The 24,578-nt window shown below is 45.3% G+C and overlaps 1 protein-coding gene across 3 annotated transcripts in view; it reads right to left on the reverse strand.

The window, feature by feature from the left end:
- The window catches only part of Wls (Wnt ligand secretion mediator), an 88,971-nt gene that overhangs the window by 34,562 nt on the left and 29,831 nt on the right, over positions 1-24,578 (reverse strand). For 2 of the 3 annotated variants that reach the window (XM_004841469.4, XM_087212898.1), the window contains one exon: positions 17,129-17,401. In XM_004841469.4, coding sequence (XP_004841526.1) covers positions 17,129-17,401 — 273 coding nt within the window. Of the gene's footprint in view, positions 1-17,128; positions 17,438-24,578 lie in introns of those variants that run through there. The other variant, XM_021255559.2, reaches the window with a different exon arrangement.

The raw sequence follows: 24,578 nt of genomic DNA on the forward strand, positions 1-24,578 counted from the left end.
ACTGGGCAGCGGTTTATTAGTCCTCCCAAAGCCAGATGGGACCAGCTAGGTATTTTCTAGAGATCTTCTCAGAGGCCTTCAGGCCAGAGATGCCATTGCTACAGAGCAGAAGGGACAGGAGAGTCCCTCCTAAAGGTCTCATATGCAGTGTAGAAAAAAAACAACCAGTGAAGGATTGAACTAAAAATTTCTTGCAGTAAAAGACGCAGTGCCAAGAATGCCTCAAAATCCTCCCTCTCAATTTGAACACATTCATCCCATCGTCCTGGCTGCTTTCTGCAGCAGCTCTGCGCCCTTTCTCCTGAGGGTCTTTGGCTGTGCTGTCCTGGCTGCCTCAATGTCCTCAATCCATTCAAAACATTTCCCTTTCATGGTCATTTTGACTTTGGGAAAGAGCCAGGAGTGGCCCAGTGCCAGATCCCATGATATGTTGGATGAGGACACATATGTTTTATGAGCTGCCTTTCTGCTGGATGGCACACAGCAGCAGTGTTTACCATATTTTTTTAAATCACACTTTGTAAAGACACTTGGGAAAGAGGACTCCGGAACTGCTGCAGGAGGTGGCTAGGGTGACAGACTGAGTGTGTTCAAAGCAAGGGGAAGGATTCTGAGGATGATTCATGGCAAAGTGTCTTTTACAGTAATACATTTTTAAAAACTTAACATTCCCTGCATATTTTGATCACTCCTTATACATCACCTGGACACCCAAGGCTCAGAAGAGCCGCCTTATTTTTCTAGATAAGATAATATAAGCTGTTCTTTTCCCCTTTCACCTTATCGAAATTACACTCTGCCTAACCTTGGGCGTGGAATATGTGACCCAGGAAATCAGCATGGATCACAGGAGGGAGTGAACCAGTACAACCCACCCTCCCTCAGCCGGAAATGGTTTCCGTTTCCTCCGCGGTGGGCCTTGCCCTGGTGGGGATCAAATTTGGGCTTCAAAAGGAACTAGGGAAAGGTGTGTGGGGGAAGCTGGTCCTGGCTCTCGGGCTAGCTAAATGTCACCTCCTGCACTGCATTCCATGGCCACAGGGCCTCCATCGCTGGTGACCCAGCTGTTTCGGCAGCTGTGCTATTGCTGGAGCCAGCCCAGGGCTGTCCACAGAGCCTGCTCCTATGGTTTATGTGGAGAATCATTGCACGCAGGAGCTGGGGCTCTGCCTGCAGAGAAGCTCTGTGATCCTCAGGCGCTCACCCCACAGCCCCCAGCTTCTTGTCTCTTATGTTCGAGTCACTTCTGAGGTTGTGGGCCTGCTGACCTTGCTCCCTTTACTTGTCTGCGTCTCCAGCCCCTTGCTGAGGGCGAGGCAGCTGCTCTGTTCCTCACCGAGGAATCAATCAACACCAGCTCCCTGGTGTGGGCCGAACCCACCTCTGCTCCCGGGCCAGGCCAGTCTCCCTCCCAGCCCCATCCCTGATCTCCTTCCTCTATGCTTCTCACTTAGCGTGATCAGCACCATTTCCTGACACTGGATGAATCTCAGAAATGTGAGTTGTCTTTTTAAAAATAAAGTCAACATAGAATTCTTAAAAGAAATGAAACAATGCCTTCTAAAAACTCCCATCTTTGAGTCTCTACTCTGAGTACACATTTTTACCCAACAACTGTCAGGCAGATACAAATATCCATCAACCATTGGAGAGTGAGGAAACTGAGGCACACACAGACCCGGGGCTGCTGCACTCCACGGGGCAAATGCTCTCTCCTAGAGCCACTGAGTCACGTGTTCGGGTCCTCGCTCCGGAAGGCTGTGATTTACTACACGGCTGGAGGTCTCTCGCTACAGGCAGAAGTTGGGTCACATGGTTACCAGGGCTCCTTCTCATCCCATAATTTCATGAATGCAGAAAATCTAAACCACCCCCAGGAGCAAAAGCAAAACTCTACAACCATTCCTGCCCTTGGGGCGCCTAGAATGGCAAGTAAAATAACTAAATTAAAGAGCAATGTAAAAGATGGATCGCAGGAAACAGAGAGACAGAGCTTTTGCAGATGAGAAGGGGAACGGGAGATGAGGGAAGAAGAGGGGAGGAGGGAGAGGAATAAAAAGAGTTAAGCTGAGTGATGTCCATGGACCAGCTCCCCACGGGGATGTGATCGTTAGGTACTGCAGACGTGCAGGAGTAGAAATGAAAATTTTTTTAAAAACTTGAGTTTGACTAATGCAGGAGTTTAACAGTTGACACATTCAAAAAGACCACAGCACCAGACATGGTGAGTGAGGGGCGCCTGTTAGCGCTGGCAGCCAGTGAGGAAAATAATATAGCTGCTGACTCCTGACCCCTGGGACCCCTGCCAAGAGAAGCCCGGGAGGCAACATTTAATTGTGGAAAAACCAGCCTGGCTCTCCTCTTATCTTTTTCCTCTGTGACTCCAACCCACAATTACTGGCAAGCCCTGCATTCCGCCACTGCCACCGCTCAGCTGGCGGTGGTGGCCGTGTCTGTGGCTGCTAAGTAAAAAGAGAGAGAGCGCCGGGCTGTACCCCAGCCCGGGCTTGTGGCTTCTCCCATTAAAACGTTCACACGTGCCCTCCTATCGGGGCACCACCAAGGGAGAGTCCAGACGGGCGGAAAAAAATCCATGATAATTCAGAGGACCAGCCAGGAGGCTAAGTCCCGAATCCACGTTCATTTCAGCGCTGGACACGTGACTTTTCAATTCCTCTTCTTAAGCATCGAACTCCCAGTTTCTCAGCTGGATTACCAAGGCCTCTCTGCCTCACAGGAATTTAGTTTTTCCTTCCACTCTGGACATTTTTCTGGAGTCTGACACCTGGGTTCTGGCCCTTGCAGATAATGTGTGGTTTTGCAGCATTTCATGGTGGAAAAATGTGAGTCTCAGACTTGACTTTTAAGCTGCAAATCAGGAGACCTTTGGGAAAGTCACTCAACTCCCATCATTTCAATTTGCAGAGCTTTAAAGCTCATTCCCCGGTAATGGCCTCCCAGAGCCCAGCACAGATTTAACCTTGACCGTCAAGTGCTGAGTATGAAGGAAGGATGCGTTATAGGGTTGGGGTTACAGCTCACAGGGAGATCCCTTGCTTAGCATGGGAAGGGCTGGGGTTCTATTTTAGGAAAGGAGGAAGGAGGAAGGAGAAGAGGGAGAAGGAAGCCCAGAGGTGAATAACGGATGTGCGGAAGTAGTGAAGACCCATGGCTTGCCTCCAGGTGCAGCCTTGCTCTGCGCATTGCTCCCTGCCCCTGTGTTTCCAACCTTCCTCTCCAGAACTCACATTCCTCCATCCTACTCGAGTCCAGAAATAAACGTTCCCTTTCACTGAGCATTTACTATGTGCCCCAAAGCACTTACTAGGTAAAGGCTTCACATGCACTATTCTGCTTTGAATTTTATAATAACCACATAGCAGCAGCACTACTATTATCTCTATTTTATAGATGACGAAAAGGAAGTACAAGAAAGTTTTAAAAACTGGCTTGCCAAAGGTCACATAGTTTGTTAAGTGTCCGGTCGGGGATTCAACTTAAACACTGTGCTCTGAGAGCGCTCAGTCCAGTGCTGGAGGAGTCCTTCTAAGTGATTTCCCTTCTCAGAACAAAATAAGGCTGCCCCAGACTGCATCTCGCTTGCACATAGTATTGTGAATTCCAGTGTTCCCTCTAAAAAGTGGCATCTTTCTAAGGCTCGACTGAAAAGTTACCTTTCCGGCGAGTTGATAATTTCCCCTTCTGTATTTGTAGAACAGTAGGGGCACACAAACATTGGCATAATTCAAGTATGTTGTTGTTTTCACCCTGAATCAGACTGTGGACCCCTAACTAATTATATCTTGGGTTAGCCCGGAATATTTACTGTGGCTGGGACGGGGTTAAACATGGGGACAGGAAAATGAATGGCACCCACCCCTGCATTCAAAGAATTCCATCTTGCAGGACAGGGAGAACTAGAAAAAAGGCCACAGCGGAATTATACTCTGAGGGAGAAGGACTTATCTTTCTTTCCCAAATCCCGAACAAAATGCTTGCACATAGAAGCCCAGTAAGTACTGAATGAAGAATGAAGTTGGACAGGGCCTTCCAGGGGCAGGCTGGGCTGTTAAATTAAAGATCTACCAATCCATCATGGAAACTCAGATTATTTATACTCTGACTCACCTAAAACCTGCTTCCTGTGTTGGGTGTCTATGATACATTTTTTAATGTCAGACTAAAAATACACTTTCCAGTACACCAGCTGTGTCTGTCTACCCAAGGACTAGAAATGAACACAAGATAACATGTCACCAAAAACAAAACAAAACACAACAAAAAAAACCCCTAAAGCCTCCCTCCCCCCGCAAAAAAAACAAGAAAAGTCACACCACGCTCATCCAACGAAGAAGTGTCTCTCCTTGAAGGGCAATGTCTTCTAACCTTCATATTTGAGGGTCTCAAAGTAAGGTATGTACAAAACCAGAGATGCTCATGAGATGTTTATAAAGCAGAAGAATCGTGGGCAAGTCCTAGACTCTGGGCATTGCAGAGTTAGAAGAGGTGGGACCTTAGGCATCACCGAGTATCATTTCCCATCCAGAGCAAGAAGCCACCCCATCTCACCAGCAATAGACCCAGGCTGGGAGCTAGGTTCTGGAGTCCTCACCTCACACACACTTATAACCCCTCAATTTCGGGATCAATCATTTCCCCCTCATCTTCAGCTTCCTCCTCCTGCCAGAGAGTTAGGATGATCAGAAGGAATCAAAGCCAAGTCTTACTCAGAGGTCAGGTAACAGGATTTTGCCCACACCAGCTTGAGCAGAAATCACTGGAAGGATACAGGAACCAGGGGCAGAAAGCGCTGGGAAGCTTGGGGCCTGGTACGCAGCACAGGAAGCTGCTGGGGGAGCGGTCTCTGGTGGCCTGGCACTGTCACACCCTCGGCCCATCCTCCCCATGCCCCTCCTTTATCTGCCGACTTTCCCCGGTGTGCTGTGCGTGCGGGGAATGATGACGGCCCACGTGGCCCGCAGGACTGTCTGCTTTTGGTGCCAGTGAGGCTGACACTGGGATTACTGACCCTCAGGTGCACACAGGAGAGGATGCAGTTGATTCCCTGGGTTGGGGACCATCCTGAGCAGCTCGGCTGTGGACAGGAGAAAGGGGTGCGAGGCCCACGCCAGTGACTGGCAGCAAAAATCAACCCCCCGCATTTTTGGCGCAGAAGGATTTTGTGAGGAAAGCACCACGCAGTGCAAGTGGTGGCCTCCTGTCCTCCACCAGCCACAGTGGGCACGGCCACCACTAGTGCCAGGCACTCACTACCTGCAGAACAACGCCGACGGTTAGAACTTTCTCCCCGTGACACTATCTTTTTAGTCTTCTAAATTTGAGGTTTTGCAAATGGGAAGGAGACTGAGAAATAAAGGGAAGTGGGAGAGGAGGCAGGGGAAGGGGACATAAAAAAGAACTGAATGTGTTGTGTACATGTATGATGCATGCCACCATTACATGCTGCAGACATGGACTAATAAAAACAGACATTAAGGAAAAGATTATGAATTTGAGTATTTGCACTCTTTGCCCAAACTTTACCTTGAGTGAGGGGAGCTCAGGCCAGGGCTCTCCTTTGAAATCATCATGCAAACAAAGAGCAAAGCAAGTAAGATAGATTTGTTGGACAATCGTTTAAGGGACAACCTAGATCAGAAAAATTCAAAAACCAGAAACTCTGCCTCTCCCCGGAGCATTGGCCCTGCTAACTTACCAAATCGAAAGGGGACCTGGACCTGTTTCAGGCATCTGTGCTGGGCCTGCAGGCCCATGTTGGGGAAAAGCTTTTGCTCAAGTGGACAGGCCCTACCACATCTGCAAAGTGAACCCTGCCCTGGTCAACAAAGGATTTCTGTAACTTCTCTTTGCTTTGAAAAGAGTACTCCAGAAAATACTCTTACTTCATTTTTTTCATAAGCTAGACAAAATAAAGGTGTGATTTTTCCCATCCAAGAAGCTCACATTAGTTATGTGGCCAGCTGGATTGCAGTGCTGTCAGGAAGATCCACAGAAGAGGAGGCAAACGCAAATACATTGCTGTACCACTCCCCAGTGTGGTGCTGTCGGCTGCTGCTTGGCTCGCATTATCCAAGGATGGCCCCGTCTGCCGCTTCTGTTTCAGTACCAGGAGAGACTTGCTGTGGACACAGAGCGAATCTCATTTATGTTCGAACTCAGAGCAGAAATGACACATGTTGGTGACCTGCAGCTGCGGCACTGTAAACAGCACCGGCCTCCCACCTGGGCTGGATTCTAGACCATCCTACGCTCCCTGAACTAAGACGGACAGAGATTCAAACACCAAAACACAGCATTTTAGAAAGACCGGTGAGGGCCGGGGATTTAGCTCAGTGGTTCTGCCACCTGCCTAGAAAAACCAGTGAAACTTCTGTGCAAGGTATTAGAGCACCGTGTCCGGTGTGTGGACGGTAGTGGACCTGCTGGCCGTACCATCTCCGTCTACACTGCCGATGTCCCACCCGGAGCTCAGCCCCCGTGGGTCAGTGGGCGGCCAAGGCTGAGTTAAAGGTCTCTCCTGCTAGTGAATTCCACCAGTCACAGATTCATTTGCAAACCTGACAAGAGCCACAGACCTTCTTTCTCCAAAATGCATGTCAAAAACATGACCAGCACTTTACATAGACTCCCAGGGGCTCAGTCAGCCCTCACCTTCACCACAGACTGCCTGGTTGAAGATCATTAGACAGCGCTCCACTGGTGCTCAGTCTGCTAGGAGATGTTTGATGTGTAGTAATTATTTCTACAAATCACTCAACACCATAGATTGGTGTTTTGTTAAGACCAGAGCCAACTGAGTATCATTTACTTCCCAATGGAGAGCTGACTGGCAAGCCAGTGGACAACTAAAAGACAGTGTAATGGATGAGACAGGCCAATCTATAAACACTATATTTTGAATATTCCTCATCCAATTGGGCAGGGCCAAAAGCCATGTTGGATTTCAATTTTTTTTTTCAAATTTTGGAACGGCTGCATATACATAATGAGGTTTTTTTGGCAATGGGATCCAACTAAACATGAGGTTTATTTGTATGTGCTCCTTCACCATACAAGGGATCAGTAAATAGAGCCAGGAGTGCGATTTGATTTTCCATTTGTAGCACTGTGTTGGCACTCAGAAAGTTTTGGATTTTGGAGTATTTCAGGGTTTCAAACTTTGAAGGGATGCTCAACCCATAATAAAACATCTTGGAAGAGTTTCTGGCTCTGAGTTGAATTTCTTTTCTTTTTGTGGGTTTTTTGTTTTTGTTTTTTGAGACAAGAGTCTTGCTATGTAGTTCAGGCTAATCTTGAACTGCCTGTATAGCCTGGGCTATCCTCATATTCACAGCGATCCTCCTGTCTCAGCCTCCCAAGTGCTGGGATTACAGGTATGCACCACCACATGTGGCTTCTGGGTTCAATTTCCTCATTTGTAAATGCATAATACAAAACCATGGAGCCAGACAGAGCTTCAAAGTGATGCTAGGAGACAAACAGGGAGGGAGATTTATAGTGATGCTGGCCAAGGACTATGTTTAGAAAATAATCACAACCAGAAAACAAAGCCAAAGGCTCCCGGCCCCTGCCAGCCTAAACATGTCCACAGCAGTTAAATCCAAAGCGGGTGCTCTACAAAGGTGCCTGAAGATAATCCATGAAAGAGAGTGAACCTATACCACATCCCCAGTCTTCACTATCTGAGGTGAAGCATCTTTCTGTGGAGTCTGCACAGACGGTGAATTCCAGGTGCACCTGGCTGGAGGGGCGACATTCCAGCCGCCGAGGCCACCTCGAACAGCGACAGCCTCCTGGCCTCTTGCCCAACCTGCGAACTCTGCTCCACGGCATCTTTGGGATCTTTTTGGGGTGTATTTTGAGCATTTACAGCTTATCTTTTTTTGTGGGGGGGGTGGAGGAAAATTAGAAGTTTTTATTTCTTCTGACATTGATTCTGATTGTGGTAGAGAAATTTAAAGTGTGTTTTACAAAACGTTGGCAATGCCAGTATTTGGATAATACAAGCAATTCAATTAGAAACGTTTTTTATAGAGCTGTGACAGGGTCACTCATCTAAGAAAGCCTCTTTTGGGGGCACTGGAGGTGAAGGTTGGAGGGTGAGGTGCCAGGAAGCATGAAGATCCAGTTGTGTGAATATCAGGTCTCAGTGACGGCTTCCATGGTACAGAAAGCCTCTGCCCGAGAGGTGGCTTTATGGACACCTCCCCAGAAGCTTCATAACACAGAATGAAAGACTGGAGCCTGCTGATGGCCCAAAAATCAGGTCGCAGAAGGATTCCCTGACTTTTTCCTTCTACAAATTCACCTGTCACCGTTTTGTATAAGGTGAGTTTATTTTTCATGATCGACAGATTCTCTCTTTCTTCTCTCGGTGTTCGCCAACAATCTATCACAGATTCACAATCATGGGACACTCAGCTTTCTCACTGGAGAACTGACTGGGTAATGATATCATTTGAATTTCTCTTCTCACTGGAAATGCTTTCAGTTCAGGAAAAGAAAAATCACTCACCGCTTACAGATATAATTCTACCCCTTCATTTAGTCATTAACAATAGTGAAATACGCAAGTTAAACTTACACTGGGTTGTAGTATGCATCCCAGGGCTCAAGGCAAAACTTGCTTGTTGTTTACTTAAGAAAGAGCTCATAGCTGGGTGAGGTGGTGCACGCCCGTAATCCCAGCACTCTGGGAGGCTGAGGCAGGAGGGTCACAAGTTTGAACCCAGCCTGGGCAATTTAGTAACTTTGTGAGATGCTGTCTCACAACACAAAGTAAAAAGAGAGCTGGAATGCAGCTCAGGGGAAAGGCCCTGCCACACACACACAAACGTACACGTGCAACTTTTACCCGCTCCACGTTGTTTGCTAGTCTGTCTTCAGCCAGAGAGACTTTGGCTGAAAATCCCTAGCTTGCTACTCAAGCCAAGTCCCCCCATTTGGAGGCTTTCTCTCACTGACTCCACACGTTTCATCACTGTCACTGGAGGCAGCCTCAGACTCCAGGGGGCTGCTCTTGGTCCCTCAAGGCTGACCCCACTTCAGTCTCCAGGAGGAAGCGCAGGTCACACTGAGGGGCAGGGCTGGGTCCCCCCACTCCCACCCCTCAGGGGGCTCATTAGCATCAAAAAGACATTCATGTCACTAAGGAGGCCCCAAGGATTTCAGAAGCCAAATGTCACGATATCATGGGTCATATTTCTGCTTCTCATCATTAACACGGAATGGCAGCCAGGGGTGGCAGCACACTGCTGTCGTCCCAGCACTTGGGAGGCTGAGGCAGGAAGATGGAGTACAGGCCAGCCTGGGCTACACAGTGAGACCTTATCTCAAAAATCAGTAACAAAAACTTTGCCGTTTCAAAAGTGAGAAGTAGAGGCTCTTTTAAAAACATTTTTGGGCCAGGGATTTAGCTCAGTGGTTCCACTGCCTGGCCTCGCAACCGCACGGTCCGGAGTTCGATCCCTGGTACCAAAAAAACAAACAAAAAAATAAAAATAAAAACATTTTTAAGGGGCAACTCATTTTCTGGTCCCCCTTCTGTCTCTCTGACACAGGAGCTTTCTTTCTCTCAATAAATTTTTCCTACTCTTAACCTCTGTTGTTCCTAGAATTCATTCTTTGATTTTAGAGAACAGGAACTCAAGTTTTGGATAGCTAGCAGGTTTGGGAGTTTCGTCTATTCCCCCTATATCATTTTGGAGGTCTTCCACCAACATTACTGGATAGAGACTCCAAGCTATATGCCTACCCAAGATGACAATGCTTGCTGCCTTTTCCAGGGCCTTTAGGTGGACCCCCTGTAGAGTAACTTTGACTGCTGACCACAACTACGACCCTCTTCAGCCAGAAGTAGCCAGAACAGGCTTCGCCCTTTGCCCCTCACAGCAGTTAGGGGTACTTCTTCAGAGGGGGAATAGTACAGATAGGCAAGTTAATTAGACATCTTGTAGGCAGTTAGACAGGGCCAGCCCTCGAGGAGCCAACACAGTGTGAGGACAGCTGAGCCTACATGGAGGACAATCAAGATGCAGTCACCGAAAGCCAGCATTGTAAAAGAAGAGAAACTACCACACCCACATAGCATGGATAGCAGTGATTGATACTCTAAATAGGTATCAATCACCTGGGGAACCAAGATCTTCCAAGACCCCTGATCCACTCCCCCCACCCCCCGCCCCAAATCCTTGCTCATTCCTTGTACGCTTGCTGCATGACTTGCCTCCCCCATTGGATTCTCATTTAACCAATGTTACCTAAGTGACTGTACTTGTCATAATCTTTACCTGATTTGAGCCAAAAGGCTGAGAAGCGATTACTTGTCATAATCTTATTGGTTGTTCATAGTTTTGCCCGCCTTGTGATTTCTCATTGGGTCAGTGTTGCCGAAGGAACTGTACCTGCAATCTTACTAGTTGACTATAGTTTTGTCCCACCTTGAATCCACCTCACCTTGTGGCTTTGCTCCATAAAACACTTCTGAGAAGTTGAGTGAGCGGGTAACCCACTTTCAGGTCCCCATTCTGTCTCTCTTAGGTAGAAGCTACCTTTCTCTCAATAAATTTTTCCTACTCTTAAAATTTTTTTTAAATGTAAATTACTTTGCTTTGCATTAACATGCATGGACACCTTTCTCAGTAATTAAATATCATATACACATTCTCTCACCATTCTGATTAGCACAAATTTCCCTGTCAGGACATCATTTTCCTCCCAAAGGCACCAACCTGATTACATTTTGAAGCTGACGAAACAATGGCCAGCTTTAATAGCATGGATGAATGATTTCCTAGTTTCCTGAGGGTTGGTTACGATCTCAAATCCTAGCTAAAACCTGGGTCTCCTTTGAATTAAAAGATTTAAAAGGAATAAATACTTAGCCCTAAATGACCAAAGTCATTTAAAATAAGTAGTTCCTTTTTTTTTTTTTTTGTACCAAGGATTGAACTCAGGACCTTGGGCTTGTGAGGCAGACACGGTGCCACTTAGCTACATCCCCGGCCTAAAATAAGTAGTTCTCAGATTACTTCATTTCATCAGCCCCCCTTCAGACACAAATAAAAACTGCTGACCAGCCTGTGTTAGAAACCCGCTTTAATTTTGGAGCTGAATTATGAAATCTCGTTTCATTGTTTCAGATCTGAAGCTCATTTTGTACACTGCCTGGATAAGGTTTTTGTTTCACTTTGTTCGATTTGTTTTCTGTTTTTTTTACTATAAAATAGGATTGGTCCTGCCTTTACTTTACATTTGAAGTAAGACTGTCACAGCGGAATCTCTGATAAACAGGAAGCCACACACATTTAATAAGGTTTTGTTTACCACATGTCCAACCATTTTTCTGAGATTTCATTTATTGCTGCCAGAAGGCATCCAATATAATGATAAAATATAAAAATATTCTGCCGAAGCAGAACCAGAGGCCAATCTAGACCAGTTGTGTCTGATAAGTGCTGTTGTTAAGATATCTCTATGTGTGCAGGTATCTCCATCGATGAACAAAGACTTAGTGTCATGCTTACCTCAAAGCCTTCCTCAGTGTTCATAATCAAACATGCAGAGGCTAAATTTATTGGAGGAAATATTTCCATAAATCCAACATGTGACCTTTTCTTATTAAAGCCAGCAGCCTCCAACCACTGCTGCTGCTCAGGAAAAGTATTTTTTGAAATCTGGCTTTTTGATATGGTTTCAGTTATTTCATACATTTATCAACAGAGCTAACACTTTTCCTACCTTGTTAATTTTTCAGCATGTTCCTATTAAGTGTAGGGCCTCATGTTATAAGAGAATGAAGAGTAAATTTTAGGATAAACTTTGGTACAATTTTTTTTTTCTAGATGAAGGTTGTCTTAGTCCATTTTCTGTTACTGTAACAAAATGCCCAGGGCTGGGTAGTTTATAAAGAAAAGAGGCCGATTTAGCTCACATTTTGGAGGATGAAAGTCCAAGATGGGGTGGTCCCATCTGCTTGGGCTCTAGGGAGGGCACCCTGGCTATGTCACTGCAGGGAGGCGGGGCTGAAAGGGAAATGGGTGCACCTAGTAGAGATGGTGGGACAAGCAGCAGGAGGGAGTCAGGGACCGGGCTTGGCTTGTTAATAACAACTGGTCCTTGCAGGAACTAAGCAGGGTCCCAGGAGAACTGTGGGATGTCTTCCAGGGTGATCCTAGGAGCCTCCCCACTCCCTAGTAAGCCCCATCACTCCTCTACTTCCCAGAGCGACCACACTGGTGACAGAGCACAGGACCCATTGAGGGAGTCGCTCAAGCTGATCAGGCCACAGTGAATGCAATGCATATCCTTGAGCCTGAAGGCCTACTGGAGAGAGAAAATAAAACTAAGCTGTTCATGTTTTATTTACATACAGAGATGCTCTGATTAAAGACCAGCACTTCGGGCATTTTTGTTGTTTAGGATTAATGTCTGCTGACAGCTAATTCATCTTCCAAGTGCTTAACATATGCATGGTCAGGCCCGGTGGTGCACACCTGTGATCGAAGCACTCTGGAAGGCTGAGGCAGGAGGACTGCAAGTTCAGTTCAAAACCAGCCTTGGCAAATTAGTGAGACTTTGTCTCAAAATAAAAACTAAAACTGGATAGGTGCGTAAGTCAGTGGGGAAGCCCCTAGGTTCAAACCCCAATACCACACAGATACACTCACAACATAACATATGTATGACTACTTCTTAGTTTCTTGTTTGGGAGAAGTGGTCAAGATTTGAGTTTTATGATTATTTTGTTTGTACTTCTAAAGCCAAATTGTGAATACTGAGTTGCCAATACATTTCAAATGAGTCTGAAGACTTCCAAAATATTCAATAGACTTACGATGAACATAAAACTGCCTGAGGACCTGGTAAAAACGGAAGTAGGTAAAGGTATTTGAGTTATTTCACATTCTTGGCAAAGTTTCTTTCAGAACACATTTTCAGTATAAACACATTCACTAACCATACTGAAGAATCTTTCCCGAAAGTTGGTGGTATGATTAAATTTTAGAAATGTTGCTGGGGATTTAGCTCAGTGGTTCTGGCGCCTGCCCCACAAGCGCAAGGTCCTGAGTTCGATCCCCAGTACCAAAAAAAAATAAATAAAATGTATCATCAACATCTAAAACTTGCCATGAACTTTCCTGGGACTATGAATTATTTTACTCAATGACTGACATGAAATTCTGACACGGAATTATAGGTCGGTCACTTTCAACAACGTAAAAGTCAGAATGGCAAAATAATCCACTTTTTGCTTACAACCTGTACACAGAGCCATGATCCCAACAGCCACCCGGCGTCAGACTCCACTGTAAACATCAGCAGTCACAGACACAGGCTGCAGAGAAGTAGAAGCCATTTCCCTCCCGGCCAATTCGGGATGTCTTAACCACAATTTAATCAATACAAGCAATACGTGAATAGCTGCAACCGTAATCAGTGTGCCAGGATTATTCGTTATTGAAATGTTACTCAAATAACAAAAATCTCTTTGCAGAGCAAGAAAGGGCAAGCACCTCAGTCAGATGCTTTATGTTCTCCTTTTCCTCCTCCACCTCCTCCTCCTCCTCCTTCATCTTCTACAGAATAATGCAGTCCAGGAAATGTTTTTCACCCAGTTTCTTACACACACAGTTGTGGATTAAATGCAAACACAATGCATAATCTGCCCACTGGGAGGTTACAATCAGGTGAGAAGCCCTAGGAAATAATTCACCTGGGCAGACTCCAAGGCTAGTAATAACAACATTACAAGCCAGGAATGAAAGACGTTCAGGAAGATAAAGTATATCCAGGAGGGAAACAACAGAAAACACGTGGAAAGGCTCCGGAGGCAGAGGACAATGGAAGGAGGAATAGGCCTTCACTACGCAGCCCGTGGTACATGGGGAAGAGGACACTGAAGAAGGAAAAGGTGGGGCTGGGGATGGGTCCGGTGGTAGAGGACACGCCCAGCATGCGGAAGGCCAAGGGGTTTTGCATAGAGGAACAGAGAAGATTCTCGCTAAGCTTCTTTCATGAAGACTTAGCCCACTAACCAGATGTAGCAGTAAGAATGGGAAAAGAAGACTGGAAGGATAATTACAATGCTTCTTTTATCTTTATTCTTTAATTTTTAAATAATATGCATGCCTTGATAGGCTTCCATAAACTAATTTATTCCTTCGAGTGATTTCGCTAATTAGGAACTGTTATCCATGTTTTACCGGTTAGAAAACACTGGCTTGGAGGAGATCGGTGACTTGCTCCGTTTTGCAGAGCTGCTGAGACGCAGTGTGGAGATTGAAACCCTAGTATTCCCAGGCCTGTTCTCATAAGCATTGTGCTCTCCTACCTCTGCATTTGAACATAAGTCAGGGAATGTATTTCAAATGAGACCGCAGCTCCTTTGAAGAGGACACCGCAGACTGGCAGCATCTAAGATGATTTTGAATGACCTGTCCCCTAGAGTGACACCCACTGGAATGCAGGCTGGACACAGCTGCCTTCTAAAGTGGAAGTGACAGGATGTGACTTCCAAGACCCAGGGCCTCTCCTGTCACCTGCTCCTGAGCTCTCTCCTGGATCACCGTTCCCAGGACAGGCAGCCACCCCACTGTGAGGCAGCCTGAGGCAACACCCATGTGCAGAGGGACAGGGGTCTGCCACGGGCGACTGTGCCACAGACACATCGTGAGCTTGAAGCCGATCCCCCCCATCCCCACCATCTCCCCCTTCTGATGGTCTTGCAGACCAGCCTGAGCTTTGCTGCAGCCACAGACGCCCAGACCCAGTTGTGCTCAGATTCTTGATCCAAAGAAATGGGGACATAATCAATGTGTACTGATTCAAGCTGCTAAATTTCAGGATTTGTTACCTGGCCCTAACTAAGCCAATGGACAGCAACTGCGTAAATCACTGCTGAATGCATCTTTTCCTTTATCTTTGGAGCAGAAGGCACCAGTGGAAGAGACTACCTGAGATAAACCACAAGCAATCAGCCCAGATGACAGGATGCTGTGGCCTTGACCTTTCCATCCAAACATATATATGTCAGGCCATCTGGTTATCTCATTTTCCTATTGCTTTTCTTCCCTTCCACCCTCCTTTTCTTGAATATATTCTTGGGACTAAGACTATGAAAATCTAAATCTTAGGTTTGTGAAATCATATTAAACTCATCACACAGCTAACTCTTTCCTTCCCAAAGGTTGCCTGTTGTGTTGTGCATTCCTCTTCCTAAAGCACATTGGTAGCTTTAAGTATCTCTTTTCTAGGCCTCCCTCCCTAATCCCTTACAAAACATATCTTGTATAATCTCATGTTCTGGTAGCTCTTGCTTAACATATGGATGGCTGGAGTTTAATACAGGTTGAATGAGTGAATGGCTAAATGTATTGCACAATCAGTGAACCAATGAGTAAGTCCACAGGCAAGATATGGGGTGGGCGGTAGGAAATGTCACCTGAATGCTGCAGGCTGCAGTGCAAATCTGAGCCTTCACACCAGCCATTTCTCTCTAGAATGTTCCTCCGCTGACTTCTCAACTCAACCCCACCCCATCACCACCATGATTTGCCAAGCTTTTCCCTCTTTAACCCTTAGCTCAAGTATTTGTCTGCTCACCTCTAAACACATATGTTATGGTTGGGTTCCAAGATGTCCCCCAAAGCCTCTTTGTGTTTTAGGCTTGGTAGCTCATGGGCTTTGGGGAATGGACAGGACCATGAAGACTCTGACTTCATCAGTGCACTGACCTCCTGAGGACTTAAAATTTGACGGCATTATTGGGAGGCGATGAAGACTTCGGACTAGTTGAAAGGAGTAGTCACCAACAAGTGACCTTAGGGACTACATCCAGTCCTCATATGCTTCTCCTCTACCTCTCTTCCCCCATCACTCTCTGCTTCCTGGCTGGCATGAGGTGAGCAGCTTTGTTCCACCAAGCCCTTCAGCTGTGAGGTTCTACCTCCCCTCAGGCCCACAGTAATGAAAACAAAGAACCTAGAATTGAAAGCTCTGAAACCAGGAGCCCAAATAAACCTTTCCTCCTTTGTGCTGTTTATATCAGGTATTTTGTCACAGTGATGGGAAGCTGACCGATACATCCTCCTCTGGCCAACACACTTGTCAGTCCCAGCTTCCTATCCCCTGCACTGAGGCCTTTTCTTATGCTCCTACAGCCTCCCAGCATTCCTCAGTCACAGCTCTCACCATGCCATGCTGCTGTGGTTGGTTCCTAGACGTCATTTCCACTTAAGGACAACCTCTCCACCTGTGCCTACATGTCTAGTCACCAGGGTACCCAAGCCATTTGAAATTGTGGCATGGATGGGAAAAAAAATTCTAGAAAATTATTCTGGCACAATCTGTTCGTTCCTTCCAGACAAGAGGTCAATCAGATACCCACACTGCTCCAGTTCTTGAATGCAGTTGGACTGATATAATTACATATCATCATTATTGTCGATTTAGGGAAATTATAAGTAGAAAGAATGGTTCTGTCCATGGACAGGGCCTGTGCAGAACGGTCTTCGACACTCTTTCCTGTCCTTCACATTCCTGATTCTGTTTCAACCTTGGATTCCCAGTGCTGTCCCCAGGTGACACCAGGCCTCTGCTGAGAAATCCCCCATAGCTCTTCCCAAAAACTGTACAGTCACATGCCCTCAGGGCTCTGAAGGGCAACTGAGCAAGTCGGAAAAATAACCTGGTTTAATAGGAAAACTGGGGCTCCTATTTTGATGTGGCTCTTCTGCTAAGGCCGGGCTTCCCTCAATGTGCAGTGAGAAAAGGCATTGAAGAACAGAGGAGCTTTCCAAAGCCCTCAAGCACAAGGCAGAATGAGCACCCTCCTGGCACTGTAGATGACGTCTTGACTGAGGACCCCAGCTCTGCCCCTCTCTGATCTTCTGGTCTTGGACAATCTGACGGGTGACCAAGCGATTCATCTATAAACTGACACAATGTTAAGACTCACCTCACAGGATGGCTGAGAAGGTCACACGGGTTAAGAGAGGCAAAGTACTCAGAAAGTGCTGAGTAAAAAGAAAGCAATCAATACTTATCTGCTGTTACTGTCATTACCATTCTTACCAGAATGAGAAAAGTCAGGGGAGCTCACACTTACGGATTTGGTTGTTGAGCTTAAAGGCAATGTCCAGCTGCAGGATAAAGAGCATGAACTGGAACCAGGGGCTCATCTCCATGTTGGGGAGGGGAATGTGGACGGAGAACACAATGTCATTGGCTTCGATCTCCCGCGGAATTGCTTCCTCAATGTCTCGGATCTTGTCGCATTGGTTGAGACCCCAAGGCATCAGCCATTTTGCCTTGTGGTGGTTCTTCCGGACATCCACACATTTCACTGACAAGTAATTCACTGCTGTCGTGGGCCCTGGAGCTGGAAAGAAGAGAATGGTTTTCTGTTTTAAAAAGCCTGCCGGAAAAAAAAAAAAAAATTCAATTAAATTAAAATAAAAAAAAATTTAAAAGCCTGCCAAAGGGGCTATTGCTAGTTAGTGTTCTTTCCATTAGTGTCTTCTCCCTGGTGTGTGCGCTGCTTTCCACACCTGGGGGTAATTCCCAGGGGCTTCTGAACACAGTGAACAGAGTTCTGAACAGAAAGGAGTTCTGAACAGAACTCCTTCAGTGACCTCCAGGGGGTCATAAAAGTGTCCCCAAGCCCCATCCCACTGAGTCTCCAGATGCTGCTATTAAAGCACACATCTGAAAGCAGCCTGATTCAGTCACCTCTTCGCTCCAAACTAATGTCCCAGAGGCACCACCACTCCAGGTCCCACCTCCCAAGAACAGGGCCCTGGGGCTTCAGAGAGGCCCGGGAAGTCACAAGACTGGTTCTAAGGCAGGGTTACACAGCCTACGGTCAGCAAACTTTGGCTCATCAGTCACCTCTATTCTGGCTTCAGGCTGGTTATCTGAGAAACAAGATAGTTGGTTTCAAAGACTGCTCTTGGCTCTCAAATTCTTCAGCTCTGCACTTACTACCTTGCCCTCAGGATGGAAGATGGGAACTAAACAAGGCTGACCCTTTGAAGGTGGACAAAGGCTCCATGGATGTCCACGAGGCAAATTGGAAATGCGTAATATTGAAAACTTTATTTCGTGATTGTCAAGTGGTTACATCATTAGAATACAAAATTTGCAAAATGCAAGTGTTTTAAGTTTCAAAACAACATTTACCCCAAATTCCATTAGAGGGAAGTAACCACTATTAGAAAAAATATCAAAACACTATCAGTCTTTTCTGGCATGTAAGTGTATAAAATTTTACACAGAAATTAAGATGCATATACCAATATTCACATATTTTTACAAAATAGGATCAAATGCCTAGTTTTATAGCCAGGTCTTCCGACTCCCATATTGAAATAGGGTAGCAAATGAGCTTTTGCAGCCAACCTATCTGCTGTCAAGTCCTGCTCTTCTATTCCCAGCTGTGTTACCACAAATCCACACCAGGAAAGTTTGAGGTGAAGTACTAAGCCCATTTGTGTACTTGCTTTGCCATTTCTTAAAGGCAATAATAACAGCACCTATTTCTCCAAGTCCCTGTATACAGTAAACAAGTAACTGTGAAAAGTGCTCAGAATAGCACTTGAACACACGAAAACTAGAAAATTAGTGTTAGCTATTATAAATATTTTTCATGTGATTAAAAATTTTCAATTAGTGGTTGAAAACATTAATCACATAAGATACCAATATTATTCTTTCATCAGTTTGTAAAAGTGATGTATAGACAGCTGTAATCCTAATTTTTTTTGCTAGTAATTATTGCAAACTTTTCCATCTGCAGTCTAAATTTGTTTATGGCATATTTTAATATAGAGAAGTTGTACAATCCCTCCTTTCCTCTATGTTTTTTGATCAAGCTTTTGTGCTTCTAAATCTCCAAATTCAATGAACAGCCATCTATATGGACTCCCAGTTTACTTTCCACAATTTCACTTTTAAAACATTTAAACAGTTGATTCACCTGGAATTTGCTTTGACATCAGGTATGATGTGAAATTATTGACTCATGCACTGGCCCAGGACAGTTCAGAATCCTACGAATCGCTAGTTTATGTCAATACCTAATGGAGGAACTCCTCTCATACCAATCGACCTCAAATGTCTATCTTTTTGCTGAAATTTTTATTGCGATTACATTAACTCTATAAATTAATGTGGACAGAATTCAGCACTCTTTCCCAGAATTTAGTTTTCCCCTCCAAACAATACTTGGTTTTCCATCATCTGGAATCTCTTTTTGGATTTCTTTAAAAACTTTCCCAGTTTTCTTCATGTGAGCCCTATTAGTATGACATAATTTTAAAATATATCTATAAAACTTTCTTTGAAAGTTAATGATGAAAAGAAAACATAGTAAGTCATGGTTTACTATGTGTGTGGTTTACGTATGTTGAATTCTATGCATGTGACCCCTGGCATACTGTGTTTATAGACCTTTTGACAGCAAACATTCCTTTACTTAACAGAAATCAGACAGCAACTAGAAGGAATCTATGAAGCAAGAGGAAATCATGCAGGGGTCAAAGTGTATATTATTAATATTTTGCCCTAGTTTTAATGCTCAAATCCACAGTTTTAATCTGCCCTACTTCTGATGCTAACTTCACAGTTTTCTGTCCCTAAGTATCTACCCTAATGGTGAATTCTGAGTAGTAAAATGTTACCTTTGCAAAAAGTTGGGCTCATGATAATTAACACTTACCAGAAAATTCAGCACCACCAAACTACAGCTAAAACAACCTTTGAGTATCAGTATGTTGTCTACCACAAGGCAGGTCACTGCTAGTCCAAGCTAGGGGAGTTTTACTTTAAATCACAAAACTGAAGTTGGGTGTGGTAGTGCACGCCTGTGAGCCCAGCACTTGGGAGTCTGAGGCAGGAGGATTGCCCTGAGCTCCAGGCCAGACTGGGCTACAGAGTGAGTTCAAGGCCAGCTACACAGAGACTCCTGCCCAAAAAATAAACAAGCAAAAAACAAAACCCTCAAAAGCCTCAAAACTACCACAAAAACTTTTTATAACTCACCCATCTGAAATCAGCCCTCTGGTTTATTATTAGACATATGAGTCTACCAAATTTTGGTCACCCCGACTCAGCTAAATGGCTCCCGACAGGGAGAATGACCAAGTGGCGCTTTTCCCCGGACCCTGTCTAATGTGGCTGGAGAAATAAGTAGTGAGACCAAAGTCATGAATTCTATTTTTGGCTAATGCAGTCAAGCTATTTGTGGTGGAAAGTAGTTACTACATTTTAAAACTTCTCTTCTTCCTAAATGGACCTAACCTTTTTTATTTATTTATTTTTCCTGATTGAAAAACAAGTCTCTGACTCCTCAGACCAAAATGGAAACTAACTGGCGCAGGCTGAGCCTCCGCTCACCTTCCAAACCACTTCCCCAGCACCGAGTTGAGCCATCGCCGGGCAGGGCTCCTTCCGGTGGCCTCTGCAGCCGCCCACTGGGCAGCAGCCCACACGGCCTTATTCTGTCTAAGGTTTGTCCATAAAGAAAAAGTCTCAGGAATACTAATATTTTCAGAGATCCTGGTGGTGAACTTGGAGAAGCCTAGAGTGCATCCTAAGGTCTCCTATGCCCATGACACATTTTCTTCACTTCACTAAAATAGTTCTCCAATTGCAACAACTTTTTTTTTTTGCACAACTTAAATACCTGAAGACGATTCATCATTTTCCTAGTAACGCTCAAAAGGAAAAAAAAAAATGCCCACACTGTTTGAGAAAGTAAACTGACAATCCTGATACTCAAACATGGACAGTTAATATTTGCCCAATAAATCTTTACAACCCTGCCTCTTGCTTCGGCTCAAAGTCAGTTCTCAGGGGTTTCTTTAAGGAGAACACATATGGAGTAAGCAAACAACAAAGTTTAAAGCTCACCGGTGGCCTGGCACAGAAGGTATTTTCATTCATTAGTTGTGGCCCTAATTTTTCATTCATTAGTTGTGGCCCTAATTGTGACTCTACGAATCATAAAATGGAGTCTGGAGTCAGGAGAAATTTGATCTGTCTTTCAATTTTTTAAAGCGATTTTATTATAAAAGAAAAGAGCTAAATGGAGAAAGTTGAAATTATCTGCAACCTTTGAACAAGATTCAATCAAGAACCAGACAGGTCTGGTACGGAAGGCCTTCCTTTAGCCACTAACCCAAGAGGCTCTGGGAATCAACAGAGCTTGTGTATTTAAGAAGGGGCTGTATTCAGATCAACCACCCAGTCGTGTTTGCTCAGGTGAAAGATAAAAATAACCGCTCTTCAGTACTCCAGGGTAGTAATGCAATATCACCCAACCGCCCCAGCCCACACTATAAATGTCCCCTCTGCCCATCCACGGCACACAATTTTAGTTGACAACAGGAGGTCCACAAGCTACTTCTACATCACTGCAACGTGACAGAGCAATCTGGTCAAACATGAGTACGTCCCATTACTGTGAATTGGTTACCTTACGCTGTGGTGGGCAAAGACAGCACTGAGAATGTGCACAGAAACTAGAAAACCATGAGCAAAGTGGCCCGTGCTGAGCTGAGTTCTTTCTTACTCACAGGTCAAATGTAGGCCGTTTTTGCCCTTCTCTCTCTGTATTTTAATGAAAGAGTTTGGCCTCCATTTCTCCACTCCAGTATTCAAATGGTGAAATGTGACACTGCACTGTGTTTAAAGTGATACAGAAGCAGTGAGGCTTCAAACAAGGTCCAGGTTGTTGAGAAACGCACAACATAACTTCGTGCCCCTTGAAAACCCGGGTCCCTCCCACACGTCACTACCTTGGTGGTCCCGAGTTCCGGCCGTGTGCCAGACGCCCTTAGAAGCTGGGATGCGGCCGAAGGCCCTCAGCCTCGCAGAATGGTCAAATACTGGAATCTTTATAGTTATTTATGGTAATAACTAACTACAGGGAAGTCAATAATAACTGAAGTGAATGTTATATTTACCCTAATATTACCCGAGGCGGCAACAGTCGGTTATCTAGGATGTAGGAAAAATGAATCTATTACAACGTGACAAACATTCCATCATTGCAAGGTGACTCTCACTACAAATGTAAGTGAACAAATTCTAACCCATACTTCTTTGGGAGGGATTCTGTCCGACTGCAGCCAGCTTCCTGTTGTCTACTCCCCAGTGCCTCCCAGCGTATAAATTACCATCCAGCCAGCCACTGCCATCCTCATGCTCAAAGCTGAGTCAAGACCAATTCATTCGTCCCTTCTCCCTCCAGAACCTGTAATTAAAAAGTTTGACAGAGAGAGATACAAGACTCAGTTGTCTCCTAGAAAAGTTAAAATAAAACTAAAACAACATGCTGTTGGGCCTGTGGCCTCCATGTGGGCTGACACATGCTGTTTCTTTGCTTTACTGCGAGCAACGGAGTTTCCCTTTGCAGCTGCCTGGCATGGTACAGTGTGCAGGCAGGCACTGTGCTAACTCAAAAGGGGACAAGTGCAACCCCAGGCTCACAGCTGTGTGGAGTCTGCTGTGGGAGGCTGGGGACTGGCGGAGTCGCACAGTCCCATTGGAAATGGCCCCGGCAGGGTTCACATGGATGCTTTTGTTACAGAAAGAGCTAGGGTGGCTGCTTGCAGGACTCAGCGTGGGAAGACAGCCAGAGGACGCTGAGGTGGGAAGGGACAGCAAGGAGAGAAGGTCCTGGGAAGGCATGAGCCTCAGACACAGGAATCACATTTTCTGCAGATGTCTGTATTTGAGAGTTGGAAATTAAAGAGACCGTGTAATGAGGGGAAAGGGTAGCACCACCCCAGCCTTGATCTCAGCCCTCTATCCAGTGGTGCAGTTAGATCTACCTGGTGTCCTGGTTTCCACTCCCCATAGATTTGCTCTGCAATAGAGAGCACTCTAAAGAAGGAATAATCGGAGGCCCAAGCAGGACAGAGTTTTCACTTGGGCAGTTTCCTCTGGAGACCCCGAGACCCATAGCTAGCCACGGGCCAGCCGGGAGTGGCTGTAAAAACAGGGGTCCGGGTGGGAATGAGGCAGCCCCGCCTCTGCTCTGCTCCTGCAGCCGGCCCCAAAGAGCCTTTGAAGTCTCAATCATCAGGTAATAACAGCCTTCCCCTAAATTAGAGGAAGAATGTCTGCCTTCAACAAAGATGATATTTGAAGATGAACCCACTTTGGGCTACACCAGCAAGGAATGTGGAGGGTAATTCATGTTTACAACCATTAATGAGCAGAACCCTGCAATTTGTACAAAGTAATGAGTCTAGAATGGTCAAGGATTTCAGAAATATTTTGGAGAATATTTCTTTATTTATACAATAGCAAGTGGCTAACAAGAAGGGCTGTGAAACAACAACACACACTGATTTAAAAATATGAAAATTGCTACCAGATCTTTTCTTCTGCAGACCCCAGAGGGAAGTTGATTTAACTATCGAATTTAGTTAAAAATCTACTGTCACTACCTCTGTACCTGTAAAAAACATGAATGTTTGATTTAGGTTTTATTATTTCATTTTATTCATACTCTGCCTTGTTCTACGAAAACTTCCGGAGTGACCAGAAGTATTAGCCTTTATTAACACATTCCCACCAGCTTAACCCACTGGTGCATGGCTGTCCCAATGGGCGGCTTACGTCACCGTTGGCACAAATGGATCTAATCACATGTATCCGTCTTTTTATCAATGAAACTAATAAAAAGCCACGATGGGACAGTCATGCATGTACCACCAGGGGTTCAAGCCACCTGGCAGTGAGACATATGACCCCCTGCTGTGAATTTTAAAAATAGTAATTGGGGCTGATTTAAAAGAATAGAATTCATGAGGGGCATTAAGAATTATTTGGGGGTGGGCCGGGGATTTAGCTCAGTGGTTCTGGTGCCTGCCTGGCAAGTGCAAGGTCCCGGGTTCGATCCCCGGTACAAAAAAAAGAATTACTTGGCCTATATTTGCATTTTTGAGTAAAGAGCAATGTGAGCTCCCAGAACTTTCGCCTGAACTATGGAGCTATCCAATGTCTATTTCACTTAGAAAGCACAGAGGATTCCCATCGCCTGACTGTGAACAGTATTTATCAGAAGTAAACAGAGACAGTACATGCCCAAATTGGTTCTAAACCTTGCCTGTCCGAATAGCTATCTTGCCTTAACAAGAAGCATTGGGCATTTAGGTCCGAGGATAATTCCAGAGTTTGCTGAGAATGTTTGGATGGGCATCGTGGTGGAGAAAGTGGAGAGGGTGGTGGAAAGGAATACAGGTGACAGAACTGGGGGTGACAGGCTTTTATGTTATTCACACAGCCACAATTTTTATGCAAGTGTCCCTCAAAGCGCTCATTTAGCATAGGACAATCTTCAGCTAAATTTAGAAATTAGCTTTTAAATGCGTTCCACCGAGTTCCCCAGACTTCCTCTTTCCTTTCTCCAGCTCAAAAGCCTTAATCCTGGTTCAAAGAGTGCGCGTAGAATAGAAGGCAAGGTTTAAGTAGCCAGATCACATTTTCTGGTTGAGTAGTGAGGACTCAGAGAACTAAAGACTGCTTGAGCTGATCCCAGTACCGCC

Source organism: Heterocephalus glaber, unplaced genomic scaffold (genome assembly GCF_053883595.1).
Source record: "Heterocephalus glaber isolate CG9 unplaced genomic scaffold, H.glaber_assembly_v1.0 deba00001442, whole genome shotgun sequence".
NCBI classification, from domain to species: domain Eukaryota; kingdom Metazoa; phylum Chordata; class Mammalia; order Rodentia; family Bathyergidae; genus Heterocephalus; species Heterocephalus glaber.